This window comes from Colletes gigas, unplaced genomic scaffold, assembly GCF_013123115.1.
Source record: "Colletes gigas isolate AHSC1104 unplaced genomic scaffold, ASM1312311v1 Colletes_gigas_Sc00006, whole genome shotgun sequence".
Lineage (NCBI taxonomy): Eukaryota > Metazoa > Arthropoda > Insecta > Hymenoptera > Colletidae > Colletes > Colletes gigas.
In genome coordinates, this window is record NW_025106635.1 from 2,587,718 (window position 1) to 2,604,776 (window position 17,059).

At 42.3% G+C, this 17,059-nt stretch overlaps 1 protein-coding gene across 4 annotated transcripts in view; it reads left to right on the forward strand.

The window, feature by feature from the left end:
* The window catches only part of LOC122395924, a 152,930-nt gene that overhangs the window by 38,789 nt on the left and 97,082 nt on the right, over positions 1-17,059 (forward strand). For all 4 annotated transcript variants that reach the window (XM_043393850.1, XM_043393851.1, XM_043393849.1 and 1 more), the window contains exons 3-5: positions 9,572-9,746; positions 11,327-11,591; positions 15,746-16,038. In XM_043393850.1, the coding sequence (XP_043249785.1) occupies positions 9,610-9,746; positions 11,327-11,591; positions 15,746-16,038 (695 nt within the window). In that variant the 5' untranslated portion in view covers positions 9,572-9,609. The remainder of the gene's footprint in view (positions 1-9,571; positions 9,747-11,326; positions 11,592-15,745; positions 16,039-17,059) is intronic.

Below are 17,059 nucleotides of genomic sequence, written 5' to 3' on the forward strand. Positions count from 1 at the left end.
CGAAGCAAATTTACAGTGCTCGATCGGCGTACGTTCAGTCAACGATATGGTGGTTTCGGGTTCTCGACTAGTTCCATCAACAATTCGACGGTGTAACGAAGTTCTGTCGCTTCTCGTTCGAAATCAAATGGAAATGGAGTTAGCGCAAAACGTGAAAAATTACCCTTTGTTCGGAATAGTCTCTCTAGCTTTCAAGTATTACAGGAATCAATTCACCGCTTGTATTTGTCGAATGTCTGAGAAATGTTTATTACCACTATTGTAGCTAAATTTTAATTCGTATGTTGCAATAATTTGGCTCATACTACTTGCATTTTACGTCTACCTTTTACAATTTTTTCGAAATTCAGTAAAAACCTGGCTAGCCATTAAAAATTGAAATTGTCTACACAATCAACCCTCTGACTCTCGGAATTTACAAGATAAAGTGTTGCTCTCTCTTGTCGTCTATCTCGAGTGCGTAATTTTTGTCAGATTTACGGGAAATAATAATTAGATACACATGCAGGGGCAGTTTACAGCTACCTCTTAACCGTACGTCTTCCAGTAAGTCTGCGTAAGTCTCCCATAAAGTCTCAGCGTGAGATATCAGCTTCCCGCAGGTGTCGGGAAAGTCTCGAAGAACTAAATTGACGTGCAGTAAGTCCAGGATAGATATCGTTGGCTAAAACAATTGCGTGCATGCGAATAAACCTTTCGGCGAAAAAAAAAATTTTCAAATCGTTCTGGAAAAATTATTTTCGGTTGCGGGGGTCAATTTCAATCATTTTTTGTGAATAGACATGCCCTCGAATTCCTACTCAGTTTTGAGAAAAAAATTCATTACCGAAAATACGATGTCTGACCATACCGTTGATACATATCACTGAAATTTCAGGCGTATCTTTAAAAAATCATAACTCCTGAACGGATCGGAGGATTTTAATGTTTCAAATTGCAAACAACGCGTATTTTCATGTAGAATATGTAGAAATTCTAAGAATATTCGAAAAGTTGTTCCTTAACCCCGTAAACGGAGAAAACCTCCATAAAAATGGTCCATACATTTTTCGGCGAAATTGAAAAGTTTCAAAGCATTCTGAAAAAATTATTTTCGGTTGCGGGGGTCAATTCCAATCAGTTTTGGTGAACACACATACCCCCGAAATTCTACGCATTTTCGAGAAAAAAATTCTTTACCGAAAATATGTGTTAAATTCTAATTCCAGTGACATAAAAAAATATTGCAACGCCTATTCTATACCTCGTCTGTGGTTCTACGATACATTAAACTATACTCGAACGGGTCCTTTAAACATGTCAAAAGAATTCCGTGAATTTATGTCGCGCCTTGTTCCGCGGGGAACTATATTTCTACGATTTATACGTAACAGAAAGAACCGAAGTTATACCATGGAAATTTATAACATCGTAATTTCCAACGAATCTCGCGGTACGCACGCGCGAATAGATCAAAGGGAGATTTTTAATTTAAATGACATAATGTCCAAAGCGTAATTTAATAACGTAACGTTTTTCTTTCACGAATCGGCGACGCTTATGGATCGTACGAATTTTACGGAAGGATTCGACGTAGGATCGTTCACGATTAATAGGAATGAACGCGATTTCGTTTACGGCGGATGTCTCGATATCGGGGCGAACTATGTCGTGCTATTAATATTTTTCTCGCAGCTTCTAATAGATGAGGAAGGAAAGCTCGGTATCTGCGAACGTACCAAAGTTGATCTCCTATCCACCCTCTTGGCTCGAATGCCTCAAGCACCTTTTCCAGGATAATTGAAAATCTACTCCTGCGGTTTTCCTGTCGTTGTCGGAGTGCTTTCGCTCCATCCTCTTCCGTTTCATGGCCTCCCTTCTGCACTCGAAAACGCGAATTATGCATGCGCCCCTTCTTCAATAGCGGCACTCGACACACGCTAGGAAGATCCACACTATCTACACACTATGATATAATGCATCACGGAGTTCCACATCGAACAGTTTGCCATGATATATTAAGGTACTCGACTGCGTGGAATTCAGCCACATTTCAGCTACAGGGTATATTATCTCGTGCATATACATTCGTACGCGAAAGTTTTCCAACTTTTCTCGAACACCTACATTCGCTACCTATGTCAAATCGAACCGTTTAAAGCAATATGTGTATCAGTAAGATTAAAATATATTTCAAAAGGTGCCCCAAGGATTTTAATTGTCAAACTTTATCGGTGCATTCTAGGTACAGATTAGCAATATTTACATTTGGTCTGTTCATCCCCTTGCAAATGTATATTGTGATTTAAAAGTTGCAGATGCAAGCATTCGAATACGTTCGTCTGTGCATGTGTATTGTTAAACAATACAGACACAAGGCATTATACGTGAAACTCTAAGTAGCCACTTGACACAAATTGTGGCGTTGCAAATTAGATGTTCCAGAGCTACGTAGATGTCTTACTTTATTGCTAGATAACATTATTCGCTGAACTGGAAGTAAAATAAACAGGTAGCAAGTAATATAAATATGGTGGTACGATCGAAATAGCACCGATATTACAAAAGTATCGACCGTGTTACGAAATTATTGCAAGAAACGTGTCAAAACCTTGAGGCGTGCGAATGATTTTGCAGTATTCGCTGGGTAAAGTGAAATCGTTTGCTTAATGCTTCAGGAATTTGAAACACATTTGTCGGTGAACAAACTGAAACTTCTAATAGTATGTTCGTTCTAACGAAAGTTCGCGTGAAAAAGCGACAAAGTGTGATAAATCCATGATTAAAAATCATGATTCGATCGCGATGCTTGCTTGAAATTATTTATTTCGATGTATCGTTCGTGGTATGTAAACGACGTTGCGATAGTTTCTAATATGCACGCGACGCGCCAAATATCAGACGTTTGGAAGATATCAGGTTGTTGTATTCGCAGACAACGATCGAAATTTCCGATATACGATACGTCTCAACGACTTGATTGAAAAAAGCTGGTCGATACTGTTCATTCGACTGAGAACTACCCGATATTATGCCCGATACAAAGTTTTATGGTTTGCTGTGCATTCCATGGGGAAATCATCCGGGAAATTGCATAACGGAATTTCACCCAACTTTGAGCCTCTATCAGCAGGACCTCGCATATAGGATTTCTTGAGTTACGTGATTAATTAATCTCTTGCACGGCAGAAGAAGGATTACGAAGATTGATGGCTATATTGATATCCAGTCGCACGTGCGTCTGTCGAATGCAGCTATTACTTACGAAAGGTCGTCGCAACAAACTCTAAACAAATTTAATCATTTTCTAAGATGCGCGTGACACGAATCGAGTCCAATGAATAGAGCTGAAACGGTGTAAAATTTATTTTCTGCAGCGAGGTATCGAGAAAACAATGGTTCTCGTTTCGTTCATTGAATGAGCAACGAAGATGTCAGAACTAACATTTACTTACGAATACAATTACATAATTGATCTCAGTTTACCTCCGTCAAATACAGGCTCGCGAGCCGTGCAATCTAGGACAAAATATTCTGTTTCCGTCGTTGCGCGAAGATAAAAGACGTCCGCAGGAAAATCGCACAAAGGCAGATCCGAGAAAATTTCCATAGAGCCCCGAAAACGCGACACAATAGCGTGACCCTCGAAAATCCCGCGTAATTCGATGATGGTCGAGGCTTTAAGAGCTTTCGAGCGTTTCTGTCTTTACGAGCGTTTTCCTCTTCCCGAAGTCCAGATAACCGCGCGGTGTTGACTTAACGCCGTCCCCATTGTATTTATCTGGCTACGAACACGAAAGCCACCGGATAATGCCGACATTGTGTGTTCACGTGGAATATTGCACACATTTCTATGCGCCAGCCGCGTTTCGCGCTCGTCTGTTCAAACGGCCGAGGATGGGAACGCGTCGCGACGCGGAAAAAGTCTTGAAAGCGCTACTTTCCAGCTCGCTAGGACGGCTCCTCGCGGAATTTCCGCGGAGAAATATTTCACGCCGGCGAAAAGCAGAGCAATTATTTCGTCTATGATCGGATTTTATCGCTCGATCGTGTAAATTTGCTGTTTCGAATATTTCTTCGCAAAAATCAGTTACAGATACCGTTTGAAGTCTGTGTTTAATGCGACGCGCTGTTAAAATACTGAGATAACCGTGTGTGTGTGCACGGTCACTCGTCGTGTAAAATATGTGTAAATCCCAACGAGCGTTACCGGTTGGAACAGACCCGGGTTTTGTCTAGGTGAAAGCGCTAATTCTATGGTCAAACTATTTAATCATTCAATTACAGCGACCAACCGCGCGCAGGGGTAGCTTCCTCCCCGTATAAGCACTCGCTGGGTGTTGGTGGTATTATTGACTGAGGTACGTGTGTCGTGGAATTAAGCACATTCACGCGCATCCCCGGCTCATTACGAAGAAACGTACCGATTCCCAAGGCTCCCCTTTCATCCGAACCTGCCTCCCCATCCACCACCGTCCTATGAAAAATGCTAGATACACGCACGTAATAATATAACGAGCCCCCCTTGGATTATCCCGTCACCGGAGGGTTCAGTTTAGTCTGCGCAGAAAATTAACCAAACAGAATTTTTTTTTACATAGCAGACTGAATTGGAAATATCAAAATTATGATTTCATAGTTATAAATGTTTCAAGCAAAATAAAAACACACCGTTCCATAAAACAAGAATTAGAACCTTTCTAGGCCATTTGATTAAAAAAATAATTGTACAGTGGTTTTCGAGAAAAAAAACAGCCTGTAACTGTTTCGCTGCATTTGGTCCACCCCGGAGATTGCCATTTCATTGTTATCGAGTTCAATGTCACGGTTAATTGTTCGACAAAAATAGTTGCGAGAGAGAAGCATGCATGGCAGTCATGCAACAAAATTGATTTGCAATAGCTATTGGCACTTCATATCGAAAAAAAATTTGAAAATTGAGGGCCAGAGGTACTTGTTCCTGTTGGCAGAATTGTATCCCCTGTTGTATATTGCGGAACAACCTTCGTTTCATCGTGTTTCCATTCGAAGTATTCCGAATCGAATTCCGAATCGTTTGCAACCTTCGTTGCCAGTATTGGACAAATTGCTCTTAAAATATAAACGAAGGTATTTAACAGAGAATACGGTAATGCAAAATTGAGTACAATAAATACGGTTTAACGGAAGAATATTTAATGGTTTTTATCGCAGAAAAATAAACGCTGAACATTTGCTGGTTACAAATAAAATTCTTCTTTTCATTTTTTACGGCATTCTGTTCGTTCCAGTGTACCGAAGAATCGTCGGGTACAAGGGTCACGCAGGACAATGACGATCCTTTCTATGGTCCTTTGAGCGATTCAACATCTTTGACTATTACGGTGCTTCCTCAGTCGCAACAGAGCTGTTGCAGCCGACTAAGGACGATACTCCTTTTATTGCTATATTCTATTCCGTTTTGTTCGCGTTTATACGCTCTGTAAATCTTGTCTTCCTCATCATTACGTTTCGTTCTAGCTATGTATTAAATTCATTAAATTATCGAGCTCGTATATTTCGTATTCATTGTTAACGCGAAAGGGGATTTGTCTTTGGGCATTGTGCGATAGATAAAAGTGTAAAATATCTATTCAATTTTACCGATTCAAGTCCCGCGAGCTTGGTCCGACCGATGTCTTGTCCCACTTCCGTTTCGTAATCTCTATACTCGTCAATTAGATCTATTTGATAACCATTATTCCGCTCATTTGTTTCAAGTACGTACTCGCGACATCGTACTTTCCGCAACTATTCTCTGGGCACAAACTTTTAACTGGTCCCTTTAAACGCAGGTCTTTATAAAAAGAATCGTTACATTTCCTTCTCGTAAACGTTTTTATTGCTTTCCGTGAAACTTTAGAAGCGACTGTTTGGATAAGTAGAGGAGTTTAAAATAATTCAGTCTTGTACTCTTATTGAATTGAATATACAAGGTGATTCCAGTAAGTGAACCAGACTATAGCTCCGCTCCGAGCGAACATTCCAAATGACTATTATCCAACCATACAACTTTTTCCCCCAAGTGCATCGGTCCATTTGCAAAGTGCAGTAGTATTTTCCTTTTAAATAAAGCTATCCGATTCTTTTACATAAATCGATTCCTCGGGTAATTTTGCGCGTAGCAGGTACACGATGAGGTTAAGGAAAACTCAATACATTCAGAAATGGCTCGAAACACGCTACATGATTCCGGCTCGATCGCTATTTATTTTTCTATAAATTACTCTTCGCTTAGAACAGAATTTTATCTCGGTTGTTTGAATCAGCCTGTGTTATTTAATGAGTTTACTTGAGTAATTCGTTCGACGATACAACTATCGCCGGAATTCTGTCAATTCCCTCAAGTCGTTCGAGCTTAGCGTGGAATTACAGCGCTTACGGAGGGGCACTTTGGTGTACAGCCGAGTTGAGTCGAACGGTCCTTCCAGGCGCAGCGATCGATCAAGTCTTAAGTGAATAATAATCGTTAATAATGCGTGAATTCGCTTCGTGGAAACTTGAAAATCGTGAAGAATAGCACGCATTAAAAATAACAGGTATTTCACACGCCTCGATAAGGTTTTGAAAGCATTTCCAATGACTTTCCGTTACACGTTCGTTTCGCTATGGGTAAATAATTTGCGGACGCATTAGTATTCACAAAGAGCCGTTTAACGCGTTTTATTCTACCCAGACCCGTGATTACAGAGGTATTCTGACCGTAAAGTCCATCAAAGTGTGCATAAATCTGTGGAAGGACAGTCGTTAAGCAGACTCATCCGTAAATGAAATTAGTTTCGTTTTCGTTCAGCGCAATTTTAACGTCGCCTGACCTTTCGCAAAAAGAAAACGTTTGACTTCGCCGCGAACGTTCGTGGTTCCGAAGAAGCATCGATCGAGCAAAGATCGATATTGCCGCGAGAGAATCGTCCGGACGATCTACGACCGCTTTGCTTTTCCGTAGTTTTTTTTTACTTGGGTCGAGAAACCATAAATCCCGATCACACGGCTCGAAGTACCCGGCTTCGTTCGCGTAGTTTTCGTTTTCAAAGTCGGCGATACACGCCACCCGTAAATCCCAATCAGAATTTGCAATTTATGGAGTGGCTAAGCCGGACGCGAACACTGAGAAACGCGCAGAAATCCACTCGTTCGCGCCGCGAGACTGGCCGTACGATTTGCTTTCCGATTTAATGCTTGTCCGTTGAGTGTTACCGTGTGCCGTGTTTGCACATTAACAAGTGCATTAAACAAGTTTTCGCGAGACGATCGGCTGGATTCGATTCAACCATTTATAAGGCAATTAGAATTTTTAATATCTGCGGCAGTTTGCGGTATTTTATTTTGAGAAGCCCACGAGGCACAATTTTTCTCATAAAATCTGCTGTCGGAAAGTAATGTCCCTTCATTGTTTCCTGTTTAAGCTACTTTCTCGAAAATGTATGCAGAATATGCAGCGTTGTCGTCAAAGATGGTTCCGAGTAACGCTGGCAGTATATATTATAATGCAAATAAGTTAAGACGCTCGTAATGGGGTTGGGTTTGATTACCCATCCCCGTCGCTTTTGTTATTCCGTTCCATTCCTGATATGTCGGTATTGGAAATGGAACGGCGCAGGAAGCGATTCACCGGAGAAAATTGAAAGCGGATGGGAAGGATGATCTTCTGAAAAGTGGAATTATTGAAAAGTAATAAGCTTATACTTTAATTTTTGGCTCTACATCGTTTTATTTATTTATTCAGCCCGTGTTTGTCGGTAAGCCGATAAACTACACTTCATTTCAAATTCAGTTACATTTTTCAAATATTTCTTCTTTTTTTTTTTTTACATATATATAACGCATACAATTTTAACGAACGAGGCAATGGAGCTAAAAAATTGAAGTCACGTGGAAATATCGCGTAATAGGGCAGTCAGATATTTCGCAATATTTATATAAATTTTCATTTAACCATCGATGAACGATGAATTTTTTAATACGAAGAAGCCATACAATTTGAAGAGTTTTGCTTTACGCGCATCAAATATTTTGAAGCTCGATATTGGTTAAAACTAAAATTGAATTCCGGTCAAATTGACGGCGGAAGCAGACGTTGGCGAACTTGCTCATAATATATGCGAAATTATCAATAATGCACAGCATGCACGAGGAATGGATTAAAGTCTCGGCCGGGCGAGTAATCGAAATTTTATAATATATGAGTTACATACTTCCTTAATATTTCCACATGCTACGCGTTAATACGCGCTTATTAAAATTCCTCGGAAAAATAGTTCCGGATGCTATATTAAATTTTCGTCGGCACGTTGTTTTCAACGTAAACTGTTTGCTGGGACGGTTAGACGCAGGGAAACTTTCATCGATATCTGACATCGTAACTAGGTACATTATCGCCAACCACCGGTAACTAAACACCCATACTCGTGGTAATTTTCGCCATTAAGTAAGCAATATAAATACCTAGTAATTAACAGAATACGGGCTCCATGTATCGCAGTTTGATTCAGGGAACGAACCCCGCAAAAATTGTCAGAAATTAGTAGCTTTCAAAGAGTGTCGGTGCTCTTTTACGTCCGTTAAAAATTGCCTCGATCGAAAGGACAAAAAAGGGAAGGTTTATGGAGTCGGCACGATGCCGAAACAATGCCGCGAGTTATTAACGTGAGACGAGAAAGAAAAAAATACACGTTTTCGGTCGTCTTTGCCAAGACTCTTTTCACGATTCTCGCTTCAAAGAGGAATAAAAGCATGGCGGGCAACAATGTCGGTAGTAAATTCTCTTCCTGATCCGACGCGATCCCGAGAGAAGGATTCACAGTCCGATAATTACGATCCGATACCTTTAGAAACGAAACACTATAAAAGAATAACGCGATCGGAAACGTCGTATCGAAAATTATTCCCCCGCCCTTTATCAAGGTCCTATTTTTCGACACACGCAAGCACTAATCGAGCTAATTACATTTCTTCATTATCGGGAGACCGTCATGAATAATTAATTCTTTTCTTTTCGCGGAGACGAGCGATTTTCAAAGCACCAAATTAATTATACGCCCGGCGAAGTTCACCAAGTTTCTCAATATTCCCACGTACCTTTACCCTAATATAAAACAAAAATAATGAACTCCAACAATTTTCCCTCGTCTAACGAACTCGTGCAAAGTGTAAAAAAAAGAAAGAATGGAAAATTAACACGCCGATAAATGTCATAAAGAAGCTACGAACGATATCGCCGTTCGACGTTGACCCCGTTTCGGTATTATGAGAAATAAAAATCAAGGATATTTGGCAGAAGTGCCCGTCCGATCTCGTATAACGGACTAACGCGTTGTTTGGTTTATTTTTATTTATTCATCTATTCCGTTTGACACTTTTGTCCATGGTCTTCTATCGGCTCGACGATTTTCAAACATTTTATTTATTTTAAGAGCTTCGGGATTACACGGCATCCGTTGTTTCCGAATAACGCGTTTGATATACAATTTTCCTTTACCAAACCGACAGTGGTCCGCGTACGTTCTCGTCGACGGGCAAACTTCGTAGTTTATCGCCGATATAATATCTCCGTTTCTGTTTGTTCTGATTGCAGGATGCAGGGTCGACAGGATTGCACTTGCACCGGTTAAAATGAATCGCAGGGAGGACCCGCTGTTGCGGCAGCATCGCAGCCAGTTGCTGCAATTAGCCGAGGCGACAAACATCAAGCCTGGCCGTGGCAGCGGGAAAAGACGAGGCCAGAGGCAGTCTCATGGCTTTGGACCCAGGTCAGCGTGAAAAAATGTTTTAATTATAATGCCCGCGATACCACAGTAGGCAACACGGGCATCGACGTCGCGTACGGGAAATTTTTGAAATTGGAAACACTGGAGGAGAGATTGGAAAACGGTAAACCTCCCTTGGTACTACGAATTGGTGCCCAATCGCGTACTGTTAGAGAAACGTGTTCTGAATTTTCAGAGGCTGTTCACCCTTTCGATGCTTGACAAAAATCTCGAAATACGGGTTCGAAAAATGACTCCTCGTCAAAATATATTTATTACAGCCCAGATAAATGTGTCGCATATTCCTCTTCGATCGTTTACGCGCAACTATCGATAAGTGTTTTTGAAATCGGAACCGATCTTTAATTATATTTTATCGACAAAATAAAGTTGACTATTTATCGACTATTTTTGTGGAATTCATCTGATACTGCTTTCTGGACAATGAAATTTATTTCGAACGATATTAAAACGCGACGAGTATGTGAATGAAATATCTTCTCCCTCTCAATTCTCGTGTTTTCCCCCCTCGTTGAAACTTCATCACGCGTTATTTATCCTCTCGGTAATATTAAAAAAAAATAATTTATCCAGCACAATTACTGCAAGCCATCTGCTATGAATAATAAAAATTGGCGACGCTGAACGTTAAAAATTGCTGCCAGTGGTTGTTAAAATAATCTACGAACTAATTACTGATGGACCGGTATCGTACTTTGTCCTCGCCTCTTTCATGTACTCGTCTTCATTACGCTGCCAGCTACAATGGATCTTAGGGCGTTCTGCGGTCGACATTTTTATTACCAGTCGACCGTTTCCTTTTTTTTTTTTTTTTTTTTTTCATGCCCTTTGACGGATCGCGCCGAAAGGAAGAGAAAATCTCGGGGGAAAATAGCAGGAGACACCGAACTATCCACGGCTTTCAGTGGGCTTGCATAATTAACCCTTTTAAGCCGGTATTACACGCGTCGACGTGCGCGACACTGCATTCACGACGCATTTTAGCGATCCGACTTCTGCCCCTTCTTTGTCCCATCCACCCTTTTGTTTCTGGCGACGTTGTTTTTACGCTTTCACGTCGCACCCGCCCTTTCTCGACGCCCCCTCGCGAAATTCCTTTTCACGCGCGAAGATTCCGCGACACCCCGGGCTCAGACGCGTATTTCCCGGAACATCGTTCAAACCCTCGATGAATATTAAATCCCGATTCGATTGCAACGGCCTTAACGGTTTAACTTGCAAACGCGAAATTAGGTAAATGCCGAAATTATGGATACGCTCGTCGATCGATACTTTGCATTCGAACCGTGCTCCAGGACACGTTACAGCCCTTGCAATGTGAATAGTTTTCGTCGAAACTTTTTAACAAGATAGTTCTTTGAAGGGGTGAAGACAATCCAGTATCTCGAGAATTATTAAAGGAAGCTTTGAAAGATGAAGTATTTATGAGGACCAGTACTTTCTTGATGTTGGAATTTTCCACGATGTTAGAATTTGAATTGGAAGTATTTCGTGCAAGCTTCGCTAATGTCGCGGTCCTGAGAATTGGCTGAAAAAGGTATTGGCATTTTCAACTGTTTCAGTAACGGAGGACCGAGCGCCGGAGGCCGCGTGACCCTCCAGGATATCGTGAGAAGCGATCCTGGATACACGCCAAACATCGAGCATTTAGTTTTTCCGGAGCGCAAGAGCAGCAATCCAAATTTGGCCAAAACGGCCGACGAATCCCCGTCGAATAAATCCAAGTCGAACGCGACGAGGTCCAGGCTCGCCGAGGTCTTCTCCAGACATTATTCCAGAGGGTCCTCGCAGGACTCGTCGGTCACGTCCAGGAAGAATCATCTAAATGTAAGTACAAATACACCGAATTCCGTTAGAAATACAATCTATGTCGAGTACATCTTCGTAGAGTAATCCTTTTCTCGAAGACTCGTCTTTAATTTCCATGAGGTTGCTAACGTTATCGATCGATTCTAATTGTATTAAATAAATAACACTTACGTATAGCGTCTGATAATTAAACTATGCAGCGAAATTTAAACGCTCGTCGTCTCAGCTTGGAAGATAGCCCGCGTAATGGCCGTCCAAAAACTGCAACGACGCTAGAAATTGTGAATAAAGTCTCCGGGCCGGCATAAAAGCTTTGGAACATCGCTCGGATGAAATGTATTGAAGTTGAAGGATATTACGTTGAAAAATAAAAGCAATTTAAAAGTCAAAAGACCACGTTTTCGTTTTCAAGCCGCGAACTTTTCAAACGGTCCTCCGCTCGTATCGACCGTACTCGACCGAAGGTCTCCGGAGTTGGGTGCAGTTTACGCTGACTTTAGCGGCGCATTCGATACAGTGGAACACGATTTATCATTATCTAAGCTGGTTCCCATTGGCATTCGCGGGACCGTATTAGATCGGCTTAAAAGCTGTCTAATCGATCGTTCTCAATTAGTAAGGATCCGAAACTCCTGTTCCAGATCTGTCATGTTCCCTACGGGAGGTCCCTCAGGGTTCTCGTTTTGGCCTCTTACTATTTTCATTAATGACTCTCTGGAAGTGTTTAACGATATCGTGTTATCCACCGGTGTCCTTGTTTAAAACAATTTCTTGCGAGATCAGACTCGTTCGTAGCCGTTGTCCAATTGTATTTCCAACGTTATTTTTCCACTCTCGATACTAGACTAGCCATTCAAAAAAACGAAAGCGAACGCTGACTAATTTCCATCGGATTATCGCGTCTAAAAAATCGCGGCGTTACGATGAACAGGCTGTACAAGAAACTCCGATCACGTCGACCTACATACTACCCGTTGATTTCTATCCTCTTTCACGTCGCGAGGTCATTTCGATTTTTCCACGTTAGGTAAACAACCGGCTCGCCGAAAGAAATCGGTTTGCAAGTAATAAAACGCGACGCAGCGACCCCGATTTCTCATATTTCTTATCAACGGCGCCAATTCTGCGCGGAAAACTCGGCGCAATTAATCGACGGAGCCCGATCGGCGCTTCAAAGTGACGCGCGCGATCCATTGGCCGGCTCGATTCTCGATTCTCGACGGATCGTCGGTCGGGGACGGGTTCTTCACCGAAGCACGACGAAAATAAAAATACTTTCATCGAAGGAGTTGCGTAGCCAGTCTCTCGCGTCCGTATTTGGAAGTAGAAACAGCCGGCAGCCTCTCCTTGCTCGTAGCTGCGCGTTTAGTTCGTCTTGTGTCACAGCCGAGCCGACACCACGATCGCAAAACTTTTAAGAATGCTTTTACGCGATCTTGGATCGAATTATCTGGCTTTTTTACCCCGGTTTCGACTTCGGGAATGCAATGGACAAAAATGAACTTGCGATTCAGAACGCGTCTCTCGAGATTTTCACCAATGAGCTCCTGGTAATCAAGTTTTTTTTTTTAGGGAGGATATACATAATCCCTGAAACTTGCAAAAACTTTGTTCGCGTTTTCGGGAAATAAATGATTAAAATTTAGAAACATGTTTTCTCGAGCAGATGGTAGTTTGGAAAGTTCGTGGCTTAAAAACGAAAAAGTACTTGGGTTTGAAATTGCTTTTATTTTCCGACATAATCTTCTTCGTTTCTTGAAGGTCTTTGAAATCCTTTTCAATTTTGGGACCAGGTGGAAGTTTAAAATGAGCAAAGAATGATTTCCACCTAATTCTGATTGCTTGTATGGATTGTTGAACGCATGGAGGTAGCCTCGTATTGCCTTCAAGCAGCCATTGCCACGGAATTAATTTGTAAAGGCCTCAAGAACGTCTCGTTCCTTAATAACTTACTCGCGAGAAAGTTTTGGTAATTGGTGTTCTCACGTACGCAGTGTCGTTCTGGATAAATGATTTCCCTCTTAAAGGAGACAGCACGTTGCGAAACGGTCCATGTTCGGTCGGTCGAGCCTGAAGAATGCCGCAAGGAGACCATCGGGCGCAATTAATTGAGGTAAAAAAGGGTAATAAACCCTGGCCTCTCGATTTTCTTCGAATCTTAAGAAATCTCGCGACGATTCGCTGGAAACGGCTCTCGAGCCTCGAATTCTGCGGCCGAAGAATGCGAAGTGGTCGATTCGCTAGGAACGATTCCCCATTGTTCATCGAAGGTGGATGGGGAAAGTAGGGGCGAAAAAAAAATAAAAAATATATAGAGAGAAGCGGATGGAAAAACGAGACCCGATGAGAAACCTCGAAGCGACAGTCCATGCCGAATCGATTAGTTCTCCCGTCAAAGGAATAATTGAAAACGCTCGGGAAGAAACGCCAAGTGCATCGCCATCGCTCTAACCGCACCCAGGCTACCGCGTTAAGGGAGTATCGATTGTGAGATCCCATTGTGGATGTAATCGCCGTGCCCGAGACGTCGGATAGAAAACATTATTAAAATATTATCCGTGTCGGGAAACAATAGCATGCAAACGAACTGCGTAAACGAGTTTGCTTCTTGCTTAATGGCGACCGCCAGGATTCTTATCAAAGAAAAGACTCGGTACGAGGCGTATAAACGAGCAATTCGCCCCCACCATACGGTAACAGATTCGGAAAAATCTCTGTTTTCCACTCGTCGTATGGAATTTCTTATTTAAATTCTAACTTCTGAGGATGCTGGAATTTTAGTTAAAATTCCGCTATTAAATCGTGTACCGTGCAGAAGGGAATTGTATATTGCGAGATAAGTGCGGCAGAATTGTTTCCCCGGAGCCACTTTGAGATTTGCTGGACAAATTTTAACAATGGAATTCGCGACTAATCGGTCAAACGGAACTTCAGATTATTTATTGTACCCTGGTTTCCGGTACACGATAAAAATGTACCGAAGATACCTTATAGGAGGCGTTGAAGACAGCCTCCATTGCTATGCATACAGACGTTCATACGTCGTGTCACTGAATATCTTACGTGCTCATACTGCAACTTAAAGTGGCTGTATCTGAGGAAAGGAAGGACTCGCGAACACCTGCATACGAGAACATTTTTCTTACTTCCGGGTACGTAAAGAATGTTATCATTGACAATCGTTGAAAGGTTGGTTCGCCTTAAACAAGGTTTATATTATTTGTTACGGAATAGTAAACGAGTACACCATTGTTGCACGACTGGTTGATAGAGGATTTATGAATGAAATCATCTGTGAATTTAAGTATTCTCTGATACGATCAGTAATGATTATGCGTATCGTTATAATCGAGATCGACATTTCTTATATCAATACGATAGCTAAATGGGTATTTTATATGCAGATTATATTACGAAATGTTTGAAATAAATAGTACTTCATTAATGAATTAACCTTTCCCCCGTATTCAGCGACTCCTCTAACCAATAACCTTATATAACTGCATTAAAATTCCATTACTTTCCAGTGTCGCGAAGCGACTGAATATTTTTAAAAAGTCTTGAAACGTTTCTAGAGTGTCGCAATACTTAAGCAAATTAATTTTATCATTAAGTATGCACGACGACGCTAACGAGTTTCTGTCGTTGCTTTTAACCCTTCTCTGACGCTCAGCTTGAGCGATCGACACGAATCGACGGACAGAGGGTCCTAAATTCACGCTGAATCGTGTGCTATTACTTATAGCAATATTTCAAAATTGTTGTACATAATATTTTCATTCACTCAGCAAAACTATTACAATGCCATTATTATTGTGCAATTCTCGTGCCTCGACTGTTCGTCGTTCGAATGTTTATGCAAATAAGTCGATATTTTTATTCTAAACTCCTACTGTAGCTTTCTTCGATGATTTGTACGACAACAAGGCTGGTCGAGGCCAAAGCGTTCGTTGCAATGGTTACACTATTATGACAATGTTTTTATCTATTATTCTCCATGTTTTGGAAACAGATGATTGCTACAGTTTTTATTTACATACCCAGCGAAGGACTGCAATTTTATTTGAAACATCATGTTTCTTTCTGAGTTCTTAGAAGATTAATTATCTGTTCTGATAAGGGCGGATCAGACTCCTGGACGCAACGATGGTGATTGGAATTTTTGTTCGCAGAGCACGTCGTTGGACAGCGGAGGACCGGTGTCCCATCAGACAGCTGGTTCCGGCGGGACGACGGTGGTGTCGAGAAGCGCCGGTCGACGATGGCTGTCGCAGAGCTCGCAATCCTCGAGCAGGCAACATTCGGCGGAGGACGGGGTACGTGGGGGCACCGTGGGCGTCATAGGGCCCGTTTCGTCCTCGTCCTCGAGCCAGGCCCCTGCTCCCGCCCTGCCGCCTCGTAGAGTCAGTCCAGCCGCGGATTCAACCGACATCTCGAATACGGCCACCGGCTCCCGCGGCGACAGGTAACGCGCGTGTTCCCGGCGCCTTTTTCTTCTGCCTTCCGTGTACCCGTCTCCCACGCATTCCTGCACAGAAAATCCCTCGCGAGTTTCCGTCGCGATCCCCTTTCGCCTACGTTCGTTCTTTAACTTCGTAACGCGCGATTTGCATCTCGAAGATTTTTAAGTGCACGCGTGTGAACTGTGGTCAACAATTTCCATTTGGACGACGAATACCCCGCGACCAGTGTCTCCACGTTGTTCCCGGTGATCGAAAAGTCTTCGTCGACGGAGCACCGAAAATTATTCTTACGGGCGTCGATCTCACCTGAATTTTTTACGTGGGCTTATCCGGGAGTTCGTTGGCCGAGGTTCGACGCGCGCCAAAAAAGGACACGCGGGGAATAGACAAATAGCAAGAGCGAAATCGAACGGGTTGCGAGAAATGTACGTTCCGTGGGAGATCGACGCCGCAAAAAGCGTCGTTCGTCGTAGGATTAATACCGCGATGGGGACCGTTGATATCGGACGGGTAAAAAGAAAATTAATTCGATCGTTGCTTAGTTTACTTCTGCTACTATCTCCTTCTCTCTCTCTCTCTCTCTCTCACTCTTCGTCGCTCCCTCTCCGTGTCTACGGCGTTTACTTTTTGCAATCTTCGACTACGGTTACGTGCTATGTAACTTTCATGAAGCTCAATGAAAGGACGCGGCGGTCTTCCTGCATCGCTCGCTGCCCTCGGTGCTTCCCCGCGGAGCGTAACTTGTTTACACACGCGAATGCAAAATTCAACGAGGAAACGGCGGAGGGAGCCGGATAGTTCCTAGAGCTCTTTCCGAACCCCCTATACGGTTAATTAGTCGTCCCGGATCATTTTTACCGCGTTCGCCGAGCCGACGAAAAACCGACCGGTTTCCTTTCCTCGAATCTATTAGGTTGGGTAATAGCTTCGTTCGTATTTGGATGCTTGCTCTCGCGAAACTACGTGAACGATTTTTAATTCTCAAAATAATTCTCAAATTGTTTATTTAATTAAATTAGCTTC